Source organism: Bos indicus, chromosome 29 (assembly GCF_029378745.1).
Source record: "Bos indicus isolate NIAB-ARS_2022 breed Sahiwal x Tharparkar chromosome 29, NIAB-ARS_B.indTharparkar_mat_pri_1.0, whole genome shotgun sequence".
NCBI lineage: Eukaryota > Metazoa > Chordata > Mammalia > Artiodactyla > Bovidae > Bos > Bos indicus.
The window spans coordinates 9435715-9453386 of NC_091788.1; the positions used below are offsets into that span (position 1 = coordinate 9435715).

Here is a 17672-nt window from a genome sequence, read left to right on the forward strand (position 1 = left end):
GAACAAACAACGCTGCTTTCAGCTGCCATGGTGTGTGTGGGCACAAGCGATGTTCTAACATAACCCTGGACCCCCGGGCTTCTCTAGGTGATTGCTTCCAGAAAGCTAAGCAGCTTCCTTCCTCTCTGTTTTTAAATCCTTAATGCATAACCCAAGACCCTGCTCTTCATTAACTTTAATGAAACTTTATGAAACTTAAATGAAAGTCAATGATGGAGATGACTTTATTTGCCAAACTTTCTAATACAGGATTTGAGAACTGCTGTTTTCCCTCTTGAGTTCTTGACTGTGATTAGGGTCACTGGCCTCTTCAGAGGATGTCCTCGGAGGAAGATCCCCGAAAGGAGAATGAGAAGTAGCCAGCAAGGGAGCCAATGACCATGAGGGTCCAGAAGCCATGTGCAGAGTTTTCCGTAGGAAAGAATGAACACCAGTATCAAATGGTTATGAAAAGTCAGGGAGGAGGAGGGCTGAGGACTGACCCTGAGCTTGACAAGGGGAGGAGCTGGTGGCATCAAGACAGGAGAGTCGCTGGACGGGACTGGGTTTCAGGGAGACCGAGAAGAAAGGAAATGCAGACCATGAGTATGAAAGTGTTGGTTGCTCAGTCGTGTGTGACTCTTGGCAACTCCGTCCACTATAGCCCGCCAGGCTCCTCTGTCCATGAAATTCCCCAGGCAAGAATACTGGAGTGGGTTGCCATTTCCTTCTCCAGGGGATCTTCCCAACCCAGGGATTGAACACAAGTCTGCTGCATTGCAGGCAGATTCTTTACCATCTGAGCCACCAGGGAGCCAACAATGAGTATATTACACTCTATAAAGGAACTTGGCTATAAAGGGAAGTAAGAGACAGGGTGGGCTTCCCTGGTGGCTCAGTGGTAAAGAACCCACCTACCAATGCAGGAGACATGGGTTCACTCTCTGAGTCAGGAAGATCCCCTGGAAAAGGAAATGGTAACCCACTCCAGTATTCTTGCCTGAGAAACCCCACGGTTGGAGGAGCCTGGCACGCTATAGTCCGTGGGGTCACAAAAGAGTCGGACATGACTCAGCGACTAAACAATAGCGACAGCAAAAAAAAATGGGGTGGCGATGACATAGGGTCAAGAGGAGGCTTTTTAAGGATGGCAACTTGATGACATATTTGCATGCTGACGGCAGTGTGGTCCACCAGAAAGGGAGCAGTTGAGGATGCCAGAGGAGGAAAAAGGAAGAGAATTACAAAACCAACTCCTGGAGTAGGTAAACATGCTAAGGTCCAGTCCACACGTGGAGGGGGCTTTCGCCAAGAGCAGGGATCATTCATCCATGAAACAGGAGGAAAGGCAAAGTGTAGAGGCCGGAGGCTTTGATAGGCCTAGTGGTCAGAGAATTCACTTCTCTCCTGGCTCTCTTTATTTTCCTGAACTTCTCTTTTCATTTCTGAGAAGGGGGGAAAGGGAAAAAAGAATGCTCCTTAGTACCTATTTCCTAGAGTTGTCATAAACAATAAATGAACAAATAAATGCAGGCAAGCATATACACGGCGCAGAGCCAAGGTCACGGTGAGAGCCATTAGGAGAGGTTGCCATTGTATCCTTTGGACATTTTCGACTGTTTTCTATCAGATTTCCCGAGCTTTTGTGTTTTCCACCACTTTCAGAGTCACAGCTGAACAATTATGTCCACGACCTAAGTTCACTTCCCTCTACCTCCACTAGCACCTGCTTCGCAGGTCCCCCCCCACCTCCCAGGGAAAGCCCAGGAGGCCACTGCTGCTGCCTTCAACTCCAGAGTCAGGAAAGGCTGTCTGAGCTGCATAGACCAGGAAGCGGGTTTACTTTGCTTTACTTCCTGCTTTACTTCTCTTTACTTGGTGACTGACGGGGGAAGCCACTGTCCTGCTCTGGCCTCAGTTTCCTCATCCGTACCATTGTTGGATGTCATGCTCTCCATCCAGCACTGAATTTCTGCAGGTAAGCTGTTGTTCAGCCTGCAGGTTTAACCACAAAGATACTTGACATCCAAGGAGGAAAAGCTCCATCAAGAGGCAGGGTCCTTGAGAGGTCCTCTGATGAAATATCTCTGGCGCCACCTGGTGTCCTATGTTTTGTGCATCTCCTTTCGGGAGGCAGAGTTCAGTTCAGTTCAGTTCAGTTGCTCAGCGGTGTCTGGCTCTTTGCAACTCCATGAACTGCAGCACGCCAGGCTTCCCTGTCCATCACCAACTCCCGGAGTCTACTCAAACTCATGTACATTCAGTTGGTGATGTCATCCAACTACCTCATCCTCTGTCGTCCCCTTCTCCTGTCTTCAATCTTTCCCAGCATCAGGGTCTTTTCCAATGAGTCAGTTCTTCGCATCAGGTGACCAAAGTATTGGAGTTTCAGCTTCAGCATCAGTCCTCCCAATGAATATTCAGGATTGATTTCCTTTAGGATGGACTGGTTGGATCTCCTTGCAGTCCAAGGGACTCTCAAGAGTCTTCTCCAACACCACAGTTCAAAAGCATCAATTCTTCAGCGTTCAGCTTTCTTTATAGTCCAACTCTCACATCCATACATGACTACTGGAAAAACCATAGTTTTGACTAGATAGACCTTTGTTGTCAAAGTAATGTCTCCACTTTTTAATATGCTGTCTAGGTTGGTCATAGCTTTTCTTCCAAGGAGCAAGTGTCTTTTAATTTCATGGCTGCAGTCACCATCTGCAGTGATTTTGGAGCCCCCCAAAAAATAAAGTCTCTCACTGTCTCCATTGTTTCCCCATCTATTTCCCATGAAGCAATGGGACCAGATGCCATGATCTTAGTTTTCTGAATGTTGAGTTTTAAGCTAACTTTTTCACTCTCCTCTTTCACTTTCATCAAGAGGCTCTTTAGTTCTTCACTTTCTGCCATAAGGGTGGTGTCATCTGCATATCTGAGGTTATTGATATTTCTCCTGGCAATCTTGATTCCAGCTTGTGCTTCTTCCAGCCCAGCGTTTCTCATGATGTACTCTGCATATAAGTTAAATAAGCAGGGTGATAGTATACAGCCTTGACGACCTCTTTTCCTGATTTGGAACCAGTCTGTTGTCCCACGTATGGTTCTAACTGTTGCCTCTTGACCTGCATACAGATTTCTCAGGAGGCAGGTAAAGTCGTCTGGTATACCCATCTCTTTAAGAATTTTCCACAGTTTGTTGTGACCCACACAGTCAAAGAATTTAGCATAGTCAATAAAGTAGAAGTCTGGAACTCTCTTGCATTTTTGATGATCCAAGGGATGTTGGCAATTTGATCTCTGGTTCCTCTGCCTTTTCTAAATCCAGCTTGAACATCTGGAAGTTCACGGTTCATGTGCTGTTAAAGCCTGGCTTGGAGAATTTTGAGCATTACTTTGCTAGTGTGGGAGATGAGAGCAATTGTGCAGTAGTTTGAACACTCTTTGGCATTGCCTTTCTTTAGGATTCTTTCATTGCCTTTCTTCAGGAGGCAGAAGGCTGTCCTGAAATAGAATTAGATGAGCTGAAAACTTGCTCTGTCCAGTGGAAAACTGGACACAAAAATGAAAGATACACTCCTATTCCCACCCTGCAACCATTAGTATTTTACAGCACCATCCAGATTCTGTGTGTATATTTTGATACAGTTAGAATCATGGTTATGTAGACCACTTTAATGTTCTCTTCCTTCCAACTAATTACATGCTTTGCATGTATGAGGCCCTGGATTCAATCCCGGCATCTCCACAGCGAGTGAATGTGTTTATTTAGAGTCCCTGGAGTAGGAAATGGCAACACACTCCAGTATTCTTGCCTGGACAATCCCATGGACAGAGGAGCCTGGCAGGCTACATAGATCATACAGAGCTGGACACGACTGAGCACACACGCACATCCTTCGAACTAATTCAGTGAAATATAGTTTAGGGGTTAAAAGCACCAGCCCAAGAGCCTGATTCCCCGAGTTCACTCTGTTATGTGATCTTGGCCAACTCAGCAAACTGCTCCATACCTCACTTTCCCAATCTGTAAAATGGGGATGATTATGAGACAATTAAATGTCTTTACATTAAGACTTATAAAGCACTCTGAACAATACGTGCTGTCAGTTACTAACTTGATAGCATTTTCTGTGTTGCTATCATAAGGAGCATTTTTAATGGCTGCAATATCCACTGAGTGTCTACATTAGCTACTTTACTTAAACGTCACTCTTGTTGGGTGTTTATTATTTCCAGTCATTCTGTGTTATAAGTGACAGGGTCATAAATACCCTACAACATACCTTTTGGATGTTTTCATACATAGATTCCCAGAAGTAGAAGCATGAGGTCAAAGGGCAAAAACATTTTATGCCTTGGTTTATATTGGGAAATAGTTTTCCAAAAAGGATTGTAGCTCTTTAGCATGGAATGTGGGCTGGGACTTTACTCTCTTCCCTCCTCCCTCACCAGCCAGAGATAATATCGATTTCTTTTTGATTTGTATAATTTTAACCAGCCATAAACAATCCCACTTGAATTTCCTTTTCTTTGATCATCCTGGACGCTTAGCATTGCCAGCTGTAGTTACTTTATTGTGACTCTGTCAGCATCCACATCAGTGGTTTTAACAGAGAAAACTTGACATAAAGACTTGTGGATTATACATTAAAGAACTGAAAAACCAAGAAGAAATACTAAGGATCTGCTACCACCCCCATAGGCTGGGGTAACATAGGGAAGATGCGGAGGGGAGCGCTATGAGTTCTAGAAGTGATGGATAAAGTGCAAACTGGATTTAACTGCTGCTTCTGGAACAAACTGCTGCTGTAAGAGTAAAAACAAAACCAAGGCAATGGAGTTGCCAGATCTAGCAAAAACAAAAATGCAGATGGTCAGCTAAATTTGAGTTTCAGACAAATAAGTTTTTAGAATATTTATAATAAACATGGAACACATGCTAAAAAAAATATTTCTTGTTTATCTAAAAATCAAATTTAACTGAATGTCTTACATTTTACCAACCAATCTTCCAAGGTGGGGATGATGCTGAAAAAAGTGTTCTTTCCCTCCTCGTTTAGCCTTTCAGTCACCCCCTGGCACCGCCTATTGGCAGAGCCCACCATAAAGCCAGCTGGTAAGGCTGGAAAGTGGTTTGCAGACCAAGGAGCGACAATTATCCAGTAACTGGCAGAGCCCACACTTTTGGCGGTTCAGCATCCTTGCACACCTATTCTACACATTGATACTTCCAGAAGACAATAGAAACAATTCTAACAAAATGCCTAATAAAATGCAACTATCTTTCCAACCAGTGCAGACATTCTTACCCTCTCCCTGAAATGGGGAGAGGCAAAGTCTCTACAGTTCTTTTGTTTGCCAGGTAAAGAATGTCTGTTTCAACAAGAATGAAGTCGCTGGCCCCTGCAGTCGCCAACCTTCCACACACCCTGAAAGGGGTTCAGGGCAGCGATAAGGGATGGAGTCCTCTGTGCCCTGGGAAAAACAGGCAGAACAGGCCTTCAGATAGTTAGGTATTTTCAGGAGATTTTATGAACCCAGTTTCTTGCATCTTGTCATATCTAGAAAAGCATAAAATCATTAGTGGAGACATCTGCTTCTCATGACCAGGAATAACCTTGTGACTAGCAGCAGCCTTCCTGCCAAAATGTGTACTTGACTGCAATACCCTCTTCCCTAAAATCACATGTATACTGACCTCCCCCTCATCGCTTCCGAGTAGTTCCCAGAGCTATTTGAAAGGGCTAAGGTCCTTATTTTTGCCCCCAAATAAGCATTAACTCTCAACTCTGACAGTGTGCACTTTTTTTTTCAATTGACATATTTATATCTGGAAGATAGTCACACTACCCAAATCTGGGCAAGATTAACTACTCTTCCAACTCGGTCACATTTGAAAACTCTGTTATCTAGAGGCTGAATTGTAGAATTAACCTTCAACAAAACTTATAAGAGGAAGAAAAAGGGAGAATAAATTAGTTAATATGAACCATTAAATCACATGATAGTCAAGGAAGAAAATTTGCATGGTTACTACATCCCTCGTTTCTATAACCAGTCATGCAGCCATGGTTGATGTTTATTTATTTCTTCCTCAGTCTCCCATGCCATGTTTTCTTATCCTCAGACAAGAACTTGGCTTGCCAGTTCCCTTAGTAAGATGACCCAGACCTTCATTTCTGAAGGATCTGCGCCCTCAGCAGCTCTGCCTCTCTTTCGTTGCAACAATATTTGTTAATACCTCCTCTGGAGCACTGGAGTGCTGTGACACACCCCTGCATGCAGAGTATTATGCAAAAGAGAGTTGCTGGGCAACTTGCATGCCTACAGGCTTGACTCTGTGAGGCCGAGGGAAAGCTGCTTGTTCCATCACAGGTTCTAGGTACGGAGAACTCTGCCAAGGGTCTTGGCGGTGGGGCCCGGGGGCCAGATGGTCATCTCAGTCCGTCTATTGCAGGCACAGCCTCTGTGGCCGTGGCAGGGATCCTGGCTGCTCTGCGGATCACCAAGAACAAGCTCTCCAATCACGTGTTTGTTTTCCAAGGTGCTGGTGAGGTGAGTCCCACCAAGGGCTCTCTACAGTCGCTCCAGAAGAAGAATAAGAATACGGGGAGGAGAAACAAGGAGGGGACGCCTTCTGGGCTCCAGAGGAGAGGAAACAGCCCAGAAGCATGGTGATCATTGTACCTGCCTGGGCCCCACCATTTGGGTATCTCGAGGCAGGGACTTAACGAGGCCTCCTGTGAGGAGTGGGGGAAGAAGGGAGGATCTTGGCAAAGTGTCTGATAAATCCTGAGTAGCTCTGGCCTTTTGTCTGAACACCACCTCGCAGGCAGCCATGGGCATTGCCCACCTCCTTGTCATGGCCCTAGAGAAAGAAGGTGTACCCAAAGCAGAGGCCACAAGGAAGATCTGGATGGTGGACTCCAAGGGGCTCATTGTCAAGGTACTGTCAGTCTGGAGACCTGCAGGTTTCCTGAGACTTGCCACTATTGGAAGGGGACTGGAGGAGATCTTCCAGGGGGCAAACTGCTCAGACAGAATAGAGAGCAGAAAGACAGCAGTGTCCTGATCTCCACAGCAAATGACTCATCCCCCAGGAGCCTTAACCACTCTTGTCCAAAAGCTTTGAATGTGCGTGTGAATGTGTCTGCCTCCTGCTCCCAGCCTCATCTCCCCGATTCCTGTCTTGCACTCATCTCCAGCCATATTAAACCACAGTTGTCCCAAAGTGAATGCTCCCTCTCTTCCCCATCTTTGCAAATTTTGTTCCTCTGCCTGGAACGAATGCCCACCTCCTTTCCCACAAGCCCACTCAGCCCATCAGTCTCCCTGTCTTCTGTCACCTCCTTCAAGCAGTGTTCTTGAGCATCTAGGTCTCAATTAGTTTTCTAGAGGAAACTGCCCTCTGCCCTTCGTGTATTAATATTACACTTGTCACGTTATGGGGCTGGCACCCCTCTGCTGGTCTCCCTCCCCGTAAGGCTGTAAGTCTTGATATCTGTGTCCAGCATGTGATAAGAACATAATTGATATCTGAGGCATTGGTGAAGGAATGAGTAAGGGAGACAGTCCAGCTTCTGACTTCAGTGTGCTGAGGGCCCAGCTGGATGACCTCCTTCCTTAGGATTTCACTCAGAGCTCCATGTTTTAATTCCCCAAATTCCACTAACATAGGATGTGTCCATGAGAGATTTTTTTTTTAAAGACAGAGATGGGAACAAGAGGGTCTCAGCCAAGAATAGTGGAATCCCCCAAAGCAGCCACAGACCCTCTCAGGGCAGACTCCCACTGGAGGGGACCGGGACCTGGACCCCACCTCCTGCCCCAGAGCCTTCCAGAGCGTGGTCCAGGCTCGGGCGCAGGCTGCCGCGCTTGGCTCTCGCCCACCTTTCATCATCGCTTTGCTCAGTTGAGCTCGCCCCTCCTGCACGGTCTGTCAGAGCTGCCATTCTCACTCCGGTTCTCGTGGGACCGATTGACCCAGGGGAGTCATCCTTGACCAGCCTGTGACCCACGGCCTCCTATGTGAAGAAATGGAAGGAATCTAACACAGTGTGAAGTAAGTCAGACAGAGGAAGACAAATATCACATATCACTCCTGTGTGGAATCTAATTTTTTAATATGACACACACAAAAAATGAACTTATTTATAAAACAAAAACAGATTCACAGATTTGGAAAACAAATTTACCATCACCAAAGGGGAAATGTGGGAGGGAGGGAAATATGGGAGGGAGGGAAAAATTAGGAGCTTGGGATTAACATGCAGACACTGCTAGGTATAAAACAGATAACCAACAAGGACCTACTGTATAGCACAGGGAACTCCACTCAATATTCTGTAATAATCTATATGGGAAATGAATCTGAAAAAGAATGAATATATGCATATGTATAACTGAATCACTGGGCTGTATATCTGAAATGAACACAGCACTGCAAATAAACTAGACTCCAATAAAATTTGTAAAGGAAGAAGTGGAAACAATCTCGAGCTCACTGGGAGCAGCCAGCCATTGCAAGCCAGATCTGGATCCCAGCTTATTCTTATTTATAGGGAGGTTAATGAAAGAGAAAGTGTTAGTCATTCAGTCATGTCCCACTCTTTGCGACGCCATGGTCTGTAGCCCGCCAGGCTCCTCTGTCCAAGGGATTCTCCAGGCAAGAATAATGGAGTGGGTTGCCATGCCCTGCTCCAAGGGATCTTCCTGACTCAAGGATTAAACCCGGGTCTCCTGCGCAGCAGGCAGATTCTTTACCATCTGAGCCACCAGGGAGGCACTGGGGAGGTTAATTTCAGTTTCAGTTCAGTCACTCCATCGTGTGTCTGACTCCTTGAGACCCCGTGGGGAGGTTAATGGCTCTTGTCAAATACACCCTGATGGTGGGTGACTTGGGCCCCCATCCCTCCTGGGGCCTGTGTGCTGTGTGTCTCAGAGTCAAGAGTCTCAATTAGACTCAGGCGTTTCCTCCAAGCCTTTCTGTCCTGGCCTAGGAAGCCACGACCTGAGCAGCTCAAAGAAAGGCTTTATTGGATTCTCCATATGTGGTTTGGATTAAAGAAACACACACACACACACAACACGCACATTTCAAATCCTTAGGTTCCGTCTTAGGTTCCAATCTAGAGGATGGGCCTCAACACTTCTGACAGCTCAGCCCAAAGCACAGGGCTCTGCGGGAAAGGTTCTAAGAGTCTCCGGAACATCCCCACCCTACCCGATGGTTCTCACCACCACAGCTGCATCGTGTTCTTCCTTTCCCTGCAGGGGAGGAGCCACCTGAACCATGAGAAGGAGATGTTTGCCCAGGACCACCCTGAAGTGAACTCCCTGGAGGAGGTGGTGAGGCTGGTGAAGCCCACGGCCATCATAGGTAGGAGGAGGGGGTGGCCCACTGCTCAGCCCAGCTAATTCTCTTGACTTGCAGGCGGAGACTGAGGCTCAACAAGGGGGCTTCAGCAACCCATGGAGATGCAGCTCTTTCCCCTCACATCCAATTCAGTGCTTTTATTGAGTTATTGACTTTTATTGAGTTATTGCTGCATGTGAACCATAGAATGGAGGCACCACGCTGGGCTTCATGATGCAGAATTACTCCATAGAGCAGAAAAACACAGGCTGGTCTCTCTGACCAAGATGAAATGAGCTCCTTGGAGGGGACCCTAGCATCACCCCTCTCCTGGGGGGAGCAGCCCACTCTAAAGGGCAGTGGCCAGGAATGCCTTCACAGGTGTATCTTCACTGGCCAGGGGCCTGGGACAGACCAGTGGTCCCTTACGACTTAACAGGGGGTCTCAGCCAGCTCAAGCAGGAAGACCCTTTTCTCTCATCCTCTGTTGTCCCCATGGCCAATGACATCCCCCAAGACTCCTGAGCCTTCTGCGCTGTATCTAGTTGCCCGCCAGCACCACCAGGAGAGGAATGGGGTATTTATAAAGCGTAGGCATCCCCACTACCCCTCTTCTCCCCGTAGGTGTTGCTGCCATCGCAGGAGCCTTCACGGAGCAGATCCTGAGGGACATGGCCTCCTTCCACGAGCACCCAATCATCTTTGCCCTGAGCAACCCCACCAGCAAGGCCGAGTGCACGGCTGAGAAGTGCTACCGGGTCACCGAGGTCAGCGGGGAGTGCTTCCTGCCCCAGGCTGAGCGGACACAGTAACAGTGACTATGAGTCGCCCTATGAGTAGGGTAGGGGAAAAAAAATGGAGCTGGCCCCCAAACCCAGGTCTGGCTCCAAAGCCATGGCTCTTACCATTATGCCTTGGTGCTCAGGGTCCCCTCACATAGAGCTTTGACCAGAACTCGAGGTGCTGGTAGACTCTGCACACCTGGCTTGGCTCTCTGGGGAGGTGACAAGTTAGAAAGGCACGCCTTCCCCTTCCGGTGGTTTTGTGGCTGCCGGGGAGCCTGGTGGGAGCTCGGTTTCCGGTCAGATGAACAGGCCTGCTTTTAGCACCCGCAGCGTCCTCAGCAGAATGCCGAACACTCAGGAGAAAACGGAGAGGAGTCAACGTTCGGGAGACCAGACTAGGCCACCATCACTCCCGCAACCCGTCTCCAAGCTCCGTCTCTGGTTTTCTTCCCGCCCCCAGGGCCGAGGGATCTTTGCCAGCGGAAGTCCTTTTCCAAGTGTGACTCTGGAGGATGGCAGGACCTTCTTTCCGGGGCAGGGCAACAACGCCTACGTGTTTCCCGGCGTGGCCCTGGGAGTCATTGCCGGCGGGATCCGGCACATCCCGGATGAGATCTTCCTCCTGACAGCAGAGGTATCCCTGTTCCCTGCTCCTGCATGCTCCCGGGAGGGCCTACGCTGCTCCCTGAAGACTCCTTGTCTTGTTTCTGCTACTTCCTGCCCCCCAAGTCCTTCAATGTCAAGCTTCTCTCAAGATCACCTTGAGGCTTGAACGTCTCTGAAAACACACGCTCTAAGGGGCGCGAAGTGGGATAAGGAAGAGTCAGTGGGAGGGGGTGTTGGCAGGAGGCCCTGGCACTGAGGGGACATACCTGGCGGGGCTCCCTACCTCCCAGCAGTACCCGTGTGCCTGCCAAGAACAGAAATGCCACCAAAGCCACCTCAAACAGTGGGCTCATGAACCATGACAAGCAATTGATTCTTCCAACCGTGGGTGCTGGCCACATTACTGGTAACTGGTAGCAAAATAAGCCCCACTAGGGCAGCTTTCTCGGGGAAGGCACTGGCACCCCACTCCAGTACTCTTGCCTGGAAAATCCCATGGACAGAGAAGCCTGGTAGGCTGCAGTCCATGGGGTCGCTAAGAGTCGGGCATGACTGAGCGACTTCACTTTCACTTTTCACTTTCATGCATTGGAGAAGGAAATGGCAACCCACTCCAGTGTTGTTGCCTGGAGAATCCCAGGGACGGCGGAGCCTGGTGGGCTGCCATCTATGGCGTTGCACAGAGTCGGACACGACTGAAGCGACTTAGCAGCAGCAGCAGCAGGGCAGCTTTGTATAAGGAAGGTTGCAGTCTGGGTTGGCCTGCTCTGAGTACCCCTATCTTGAGCACAGACATGGATGTACACCTGCTCCAGGTACCTTACTAGAAAAGCTCCCAGAAGGGCTCTTTACTGGGCACGGTGAAAACAATGAAAGAATTCATTGAGAATGACAACCTACATTCAAAATAATGGTTTTTAATAACAGTTACAGTGGCTGACATTTATAAGTCGCTTACTAAATACCAGGCGCTTCACATTTATCTTCACTCTGAGGAACCATGGCAATAGAAATGTTTCTGTTGGAAAGTTAAGCTAATCCCAACTATGTTGTTGTCATCAGTCAGTCGCTGAGTCGTGTCCGACTCTTTTCGACCCCATGGCCTGCAGCACATCAGGCTCCTCTGTCCTCCACTATCTCCCAGAGTTTGCTCAAACCCATGTCCATTGAGTTGGTGATGCCACCCAACCATCTCATCCTCTGCTGCCCCTTTCTCCTGCCTTCAGCCTTTCCCAGCATCAGGGGCTTTTCCAACGAGTTAGCTCTACACATCAGGTGGCCAAAGTATTAGAGCTTTAGCTTCAGCACCAGCCCTTACAGTGCATATTCAGGGTTGATTTCCTTTAGGATTGACTGGTTTGATCTCCTTACAGTCCAAAGGACTCTCAAAACTATAAACAAATATCAAATACATTCATCCCCAGTGAGCTCCAAAGGCTCAACTGTGATCTCTGGCCTGTGTCTGCGTTCCCCTCTCACCACGGCACTGGGGAGAGCCCCAAACCAGCATGACACAGAACGGCTTCCACACAGCCATACCCAGTCCTGCTCCTATGAGCCCCACAAGAAACTACCTGCGTCATGCACCAAGTTCCTTCTTCCTATGTCTCCTGGAGGCCCATCAGCCTCGCACAAGCCTCGTGCACACTAGCTCTGGTTTTCTGCTGTGGTTCTCTGTCCCTCTTGTCTTAAGTATTTTGTGTTTGTATTTCTTCTGGTTGCTCTGATTGGTGGTGGTGATGTTTTGGTGGCATGAGCAGAACTGTCTGAAACTCCCACTGGATAAGAAGAGTCACTTCCTGCTTGGAGTTGGCCTGCAAGCAGGTTCCCTGATGTGCAGAAACACGGTTGCCAGAGCCTTCCTGTGCAACCTCCAGAGACATCTTCCCAACCCCCACCTCGTGCTGTGGGACAGCTCCACTCCATCGTTTCCAAAATAGTGTCCATGAATTAAGCAGGAACCCCTCCTGAATCTACTTGTCAGTCACTTGCTATGAGCACAAGGCCCCTGCCTCCCTGGAGCTGACAGTCTGGTCTTCAAAGTCCTGGCAGGTTACATTTCTGAAAAGGGTGCTTTTAAATTAAGATAACTTCAGTTGCATCTGATTTCTCTATATAAAAATTAATATGTATTTTAGGAGATTTACATGCGCTATCTCATGTCATCTTGACAGCCTGGTAAAATACAGCAATCATCCCTGTGTTATAGACGAGGAAACAGGCACCGAGAGGGGTCACCTGGCTTGTGAGCAATGCGCCAGGAGGGCCCCAGGCAATGTGCCTTGAAGCCACAGCAGAGCATTGGCAATGCCCAGCGTCTTAGAAGCAACCACACCTACCTCGATCCAACTCGTCACTGCAGAAGCTTTCTAGCTGCAGATCTATCCCTGGGAATCCTACTTCCCTCTGATCAGTCCATCCTCAATAGCTCCACAGAGGATCCTTCAAAGCTGGGAACAGGCCCTCTTGTCTCCTAAACTTCAGACTTTTATATGGCTTGTTGGTGCTCCCAAGAAAGTCCAAACCCCTTCACGCAGTTCATCCCAGGCCCTCCTTCCCTCCCGCTGCCATCAGCCTATCCATCCTTTTCACAGTCATGCTCTCTCTTCCCTCCAAGAATTCTCATGTGCTATTCCTTCTCCTCTCTTCAAGGAATTCATACTTGGCCCTTCAGGTCTTAGCTTCTGTCTTTTCTTCTGGACGCCTTTTTTTATTTTTATAAAGAGTGAGTCTTTAACTAGTGATTTGGCTTTATTTAGTTCCTTGGCAACATAAAAGAATATTACACTTTCACATACTCTTTTTTTTTTTAAACTTTCACCACCTTAAATGTAAACTCCTAGGGATGGGCCTTAGAAAAATAAAAGACATTATATAATTCTCTGAGACTGTAATTAAAAGATTTCTGTTAATCTGTTTAAGTGTAAAGGGCTTATTGTGAAGCCATTCAGAGGAGGTTTCACCATAATAAGTATGGACAGGGTGAGAGAAAACAGTCCCAACTCACCTGGAACTTCAGAAAAAAAAAAAAAAAAAAAGAGTGAGTCTGCGCCTGGCTCTTCTCTCTCTGAACAGGGTCTTACCCTTCTCTCTCTGCTGCCTGCCTCTGCCTCAGCTGCTCCATCTCCCTCTCTCATGTCACCAGCCTTGCCTCATCTTCTGTTTTTGTTTTTTTTTTTTTTTGCCTCACCACGAGGCATATAGGATCTTAGTTCCCCAACCAAGGATTGAACTTGCATCCCCTTGTGTCTTCCACATTGGAGGGCTTCCCTGGTGGCTCAGTGGTAAAGAATCCACCTACTAATGCAGGAGACTCAGGTTCAATTCCTGGGTTGGGAAGATTCCCTGGAGGAGGAAATGGCAACCCACTGCAGTCTTCTTGCCTGGAGAAGTCCATGAACAAGGAGCCTGGCAGACTATAGTCCATGGAGTCTCAAACGAGTCAGACATGACTTAGCGACTAAACAACAGACCCCCCTGCACTGGAAGTGTGGGGTCTCAACCACTGGATCACCAGGGGGGCCCTGGAGGGCTAGGCCCTGCCCTCCTCTGTGCCTGTCTGTCCCCTCTCCTTGCCGTCACTCTAATCGTTCATTTTCCACTGACGCCAGCCTCCAGGAAGGAAAAGACTGGCTTCTCCGCCATGCCCTTCCACACCTAGCACAGAGCCTGGCGAGTCACAGGGCTCTGTGAAGGCTGGGCTGAGTGAACAGAAAGGAGAAAGCCAAGCATGAGAACGCGGCCCACATCCCTCCCATCTGCCAGACTCTGAGGCAAGACTAGCTCCTTTCTTGGTCTGTTCCGGGACACAAGACTTCTTATGTGGCTTTTCCCCAGATTTAAACTTGACACAAGGCGGGGTGGGGGTGGATTCAGAGCCACATCAAAGAGGCTGTTCTGCAAGGCTGGATGAGCACCAGGCCCCCAGCAGGAGAAAGAGGCTTGAGGAGGAGGGCTGCTCCTCAGAGAGCAGCCCTGGATCAGGGAGGGTATCCCAGGGGGAAGGCTCGGAGCATTTATGCAGGGAGCTGGTACTGCCCGTTGTGGAGTCACTTGCTGGAGAAGCAGCTAGTCTTCACCAGGGCCAGGGCTGGGACGGCGAATCAAGGAGCCCTGAATACAGAGACGCAAGACAGTCATGATGGACGCCCAGGGTGCTCCTAAGCGTGTGGAAGGGGCTGGAGCTCAGGAAGCGAGGGACTCAGGCATCCCAAGGCAACAGGCTAGGCCAGCCAGGGGGTCCCGGAGTCTGCTCTGTGACGTGTGCTTAGTTGGCCCAGTCACGTCCGACTCTGCGACCCCAGGGGCTGTAACCCGTCAGGCTCCTCTCTCCATGGGATGCTCCAGGCAAGAACGCCGGAATGGGTTGGAATTTCCTTCTGCAGGGGATCTTCCCGACCCAGGGATCAAATCCACGTCTCTGCGTCCCCTGCACTGGCAGGCGGGTTGTTTACCAGCTGCTCTGCGAGTCACTAGTTTGTTCATCTTGGCCCTAGTGATTTTCCTTCAGAATTCAGAGAGCCTCATGTTGTTTAAAGCCTCAGCTAGTCTCAAAGGACATAAAGGGTGTGTCCTTGTTGTAAGCCTAAGCTTTAAGCACCCCAGGGCCACGAGGTGGCGAGACAACAGTGGAAACTGCAGTGACTGGCCACCTGTAAGGGGCAAGGTGAGTCTCCAGTGTACTGGGTTGGGCTCGTTCTGGAAAGGCAGAAAATCAGCTTGTTCCTCTCCCTTGTCTCTCCCCAGCAAATTGCCCAAGAGGTCTCTGAGCACCATCTGTCACAGGGGAGACTGTACCCGCCCCTCAGCACCATCCGAGACGTGTCTCTGAGAATCGCCATCAAAGTAAGGGACTCCTCACCCCCTAAACATGGGTAGCGGCATCCGTCAACTCTGTCTGACTTTAGGGGGACTGAGGGGAGGGCAGCGCTGGACACGTCCTGGCTCCCTGGCCTGCACTGCATGCTCCCCAGAGGCTGCTGACAAACTCTGGCCTGTAGCTCGAGCCCCATCCCGACACCCACTCAGGGCAGTTCTGGGAAGCTCCTGCACTTCCCCTCAGAAACCAGACAGAAAGGTCATCAAAGTCCATAGTTTTGTGGACCAGAACGTGGGTGGGATTTTTAAAAAATGAATCATAAGTGCCCATTTATACAGAAAGGTCAACTTGCATAGCATCATGGAAAGAGCTTGGGCTATGGAGTCCCAGCCCTGCCAGTCAGCAGCAGAGGCACCTCAGGACAATCACTGCACCTCCCTGGGCCTCAGTTTCCTTCTTTTCCAAAGAATTCCTCTGTCCCAAAGTTTTGGGTCTTCCCTGGTGGCTCAGTGGTAAAGATGTGGGTTAGATCCCTGAGTTGGGAAAATTCTCTGGAGAAGGAGATGGCAAACCACTCCAGTATTCTTGTCTGGAGATTCCCATGGACAGAGGAGCCTGGCAGGCTACAGTCCACAGAGTCGCAGAGAGTTGGACATGACTGAGCAACAAAACAACAACTCCCAGAGCTTTGGAGGACATTAAAAGAGAAGAGCTTGAAAAAGCTCCACACTTGGCACCTTTCTGGCCAGAGTAGATGCTCATGCTTTCTCTCTCTCTCAGGATGGCTGGGCCACGGGGTGATCAAGTTCATGGAATAGTCTAAGTATAAATGTCACCCAACAGACGATGCAGAGATGATGGGTATTCAGAGAACCAGAACATAGAGCCCTAAAGAATGACCTAACACTGATAATTGTTGCATCTGGATGACAAATACACGAGGGTTTATTATACTGTTATTTCTATAATTTCTATTAATATATATTTTACATTTTCTATAAGTTTTAAGAGTAATTTCAGAAAATGCATTGCACGACAGACAGCATGCGCTCCCCAAGAGTTGTCCCGTGTGTTCCAGAATCAGACTGTGGGGCTTGTTGTCCTCAAGCCCAACTGTCCAGCTGATAGTCCAGCTCCACCCTGTCCAGTTCCTTCCTTTCAGGGATATTTAGCTTCATCCTCTTGTGAAGCCAAAGCTAATACCCAAAGAACATTGTCCAAGCTGTTCTTTGAATTCAGGCCGCGTTTAGGAGAGACAAAGTATCAGGTACTGAACACTTTTGCCTGCTACCTAACTTTATCCTCACGCCATGCCAGAGGAAGCTGTCATTACCCCCACTTCACAGATGCGGAAACTGAGGCTCAGCCAGGATGGCATCACTACCAAGGACCCACAGGCAATTGGAAGCAGAAGCAGACTTTAGCCTGAAGCCTCTTGACCCTGACCGTGTTTATTCCACTGTGTCAGAGCTCCCTTACGAGGCAGAAAGCTCTAGCTCCTTCCTCTCCAGTGGCTTCAGGGGCCACATGCCTGCCGCGGGTGTATCCCCCCCTTCCACAAGCTCCCAAACGAGGGTCTTCAGGCAGGCTCCTCCTTACAGCCAGTTCCTCAGTCACACATATCTTTCCCTAGGTCCTCGACTTCGCGTACAAACACAACCTGGCCTCCTACTACCCAGAGCCCGAGGACAAGGAGGCTTTTGTAAGGTCTCTGGTCTATACTCCAGAATATGACTCCTTTACGCTGGACAGCTACACTTGGCCCGAGGAAGCCATGAATGTCCAGACCATCTGATGCAACCTCAAAGGCTGGGATAGGGCTGGGTGAAGCCCAGGGTAACACTGACAATATAAATGGGTTCAAAAATGGCCATCCTTGTCATTGTGTTTTTCCTTTGAACTTTCTGGTGTGAGGGGAGAGGCCCAGGCATAAGATGAGTAAGAGCTTTGTCCCTGAAGGAGGCCTTGGGTTCACTTTTCTGTAACCCTCCTCAGGCTTCCTTCCCAAGAATTTCTTCATCCACCAATTGCTAACTTTTGGCTAGACCTTGTGGAAATCTAGAATCTGCCTTGACAAGGTCTGGGGTCTAGTAGAGGAGATGAGATATGGGCACAAGGCATTTTGCCTCCAGGGAGA

The 17672-nt window shown here is 48.8% G+C and overlaps 1 protein-coding gene across 2 annotated transcripts in view; it reads left to right on the plus strand.

Moving 5' to 3' along the window:
• The window catches only part of ME3 (malic enzyme 3), a 222921-nt gene extending 205515 nt beyond the window's left edge, over positions 1-17406 (plus strand). For both annotated transcript variants that reach the window (XM_070782863.1, XM_070782864.1), the window contains 7 exons: positions 6428-6525; positions 6803-6916; positions 9244-9349; positions 9950-10092; positions 10571-10744; positions 15463-15561; positions 17169-17406. In XM_070782863.1, coding sequence (XP_070638964.1) covers positions 6428-6525; positions 6803-6916; positions 9244-9349; positions 9950-10092; positions 10571-10744; positions 15463-15561; positions 17169-17330 — 896 coding nt within the window. In that variant the 3' untranslated portion in view covers positions 17331-17406. The remainder of the gene's footprint in view (positions 1-6427; positions 6526-6802; positions 6917-9243; positions 9350-9949; positions 10093-10570; positions 10745-15462; positions 15562-17168) is intronic.
• Positions 17407-17672: the final 266 nt, after the last annotated feature.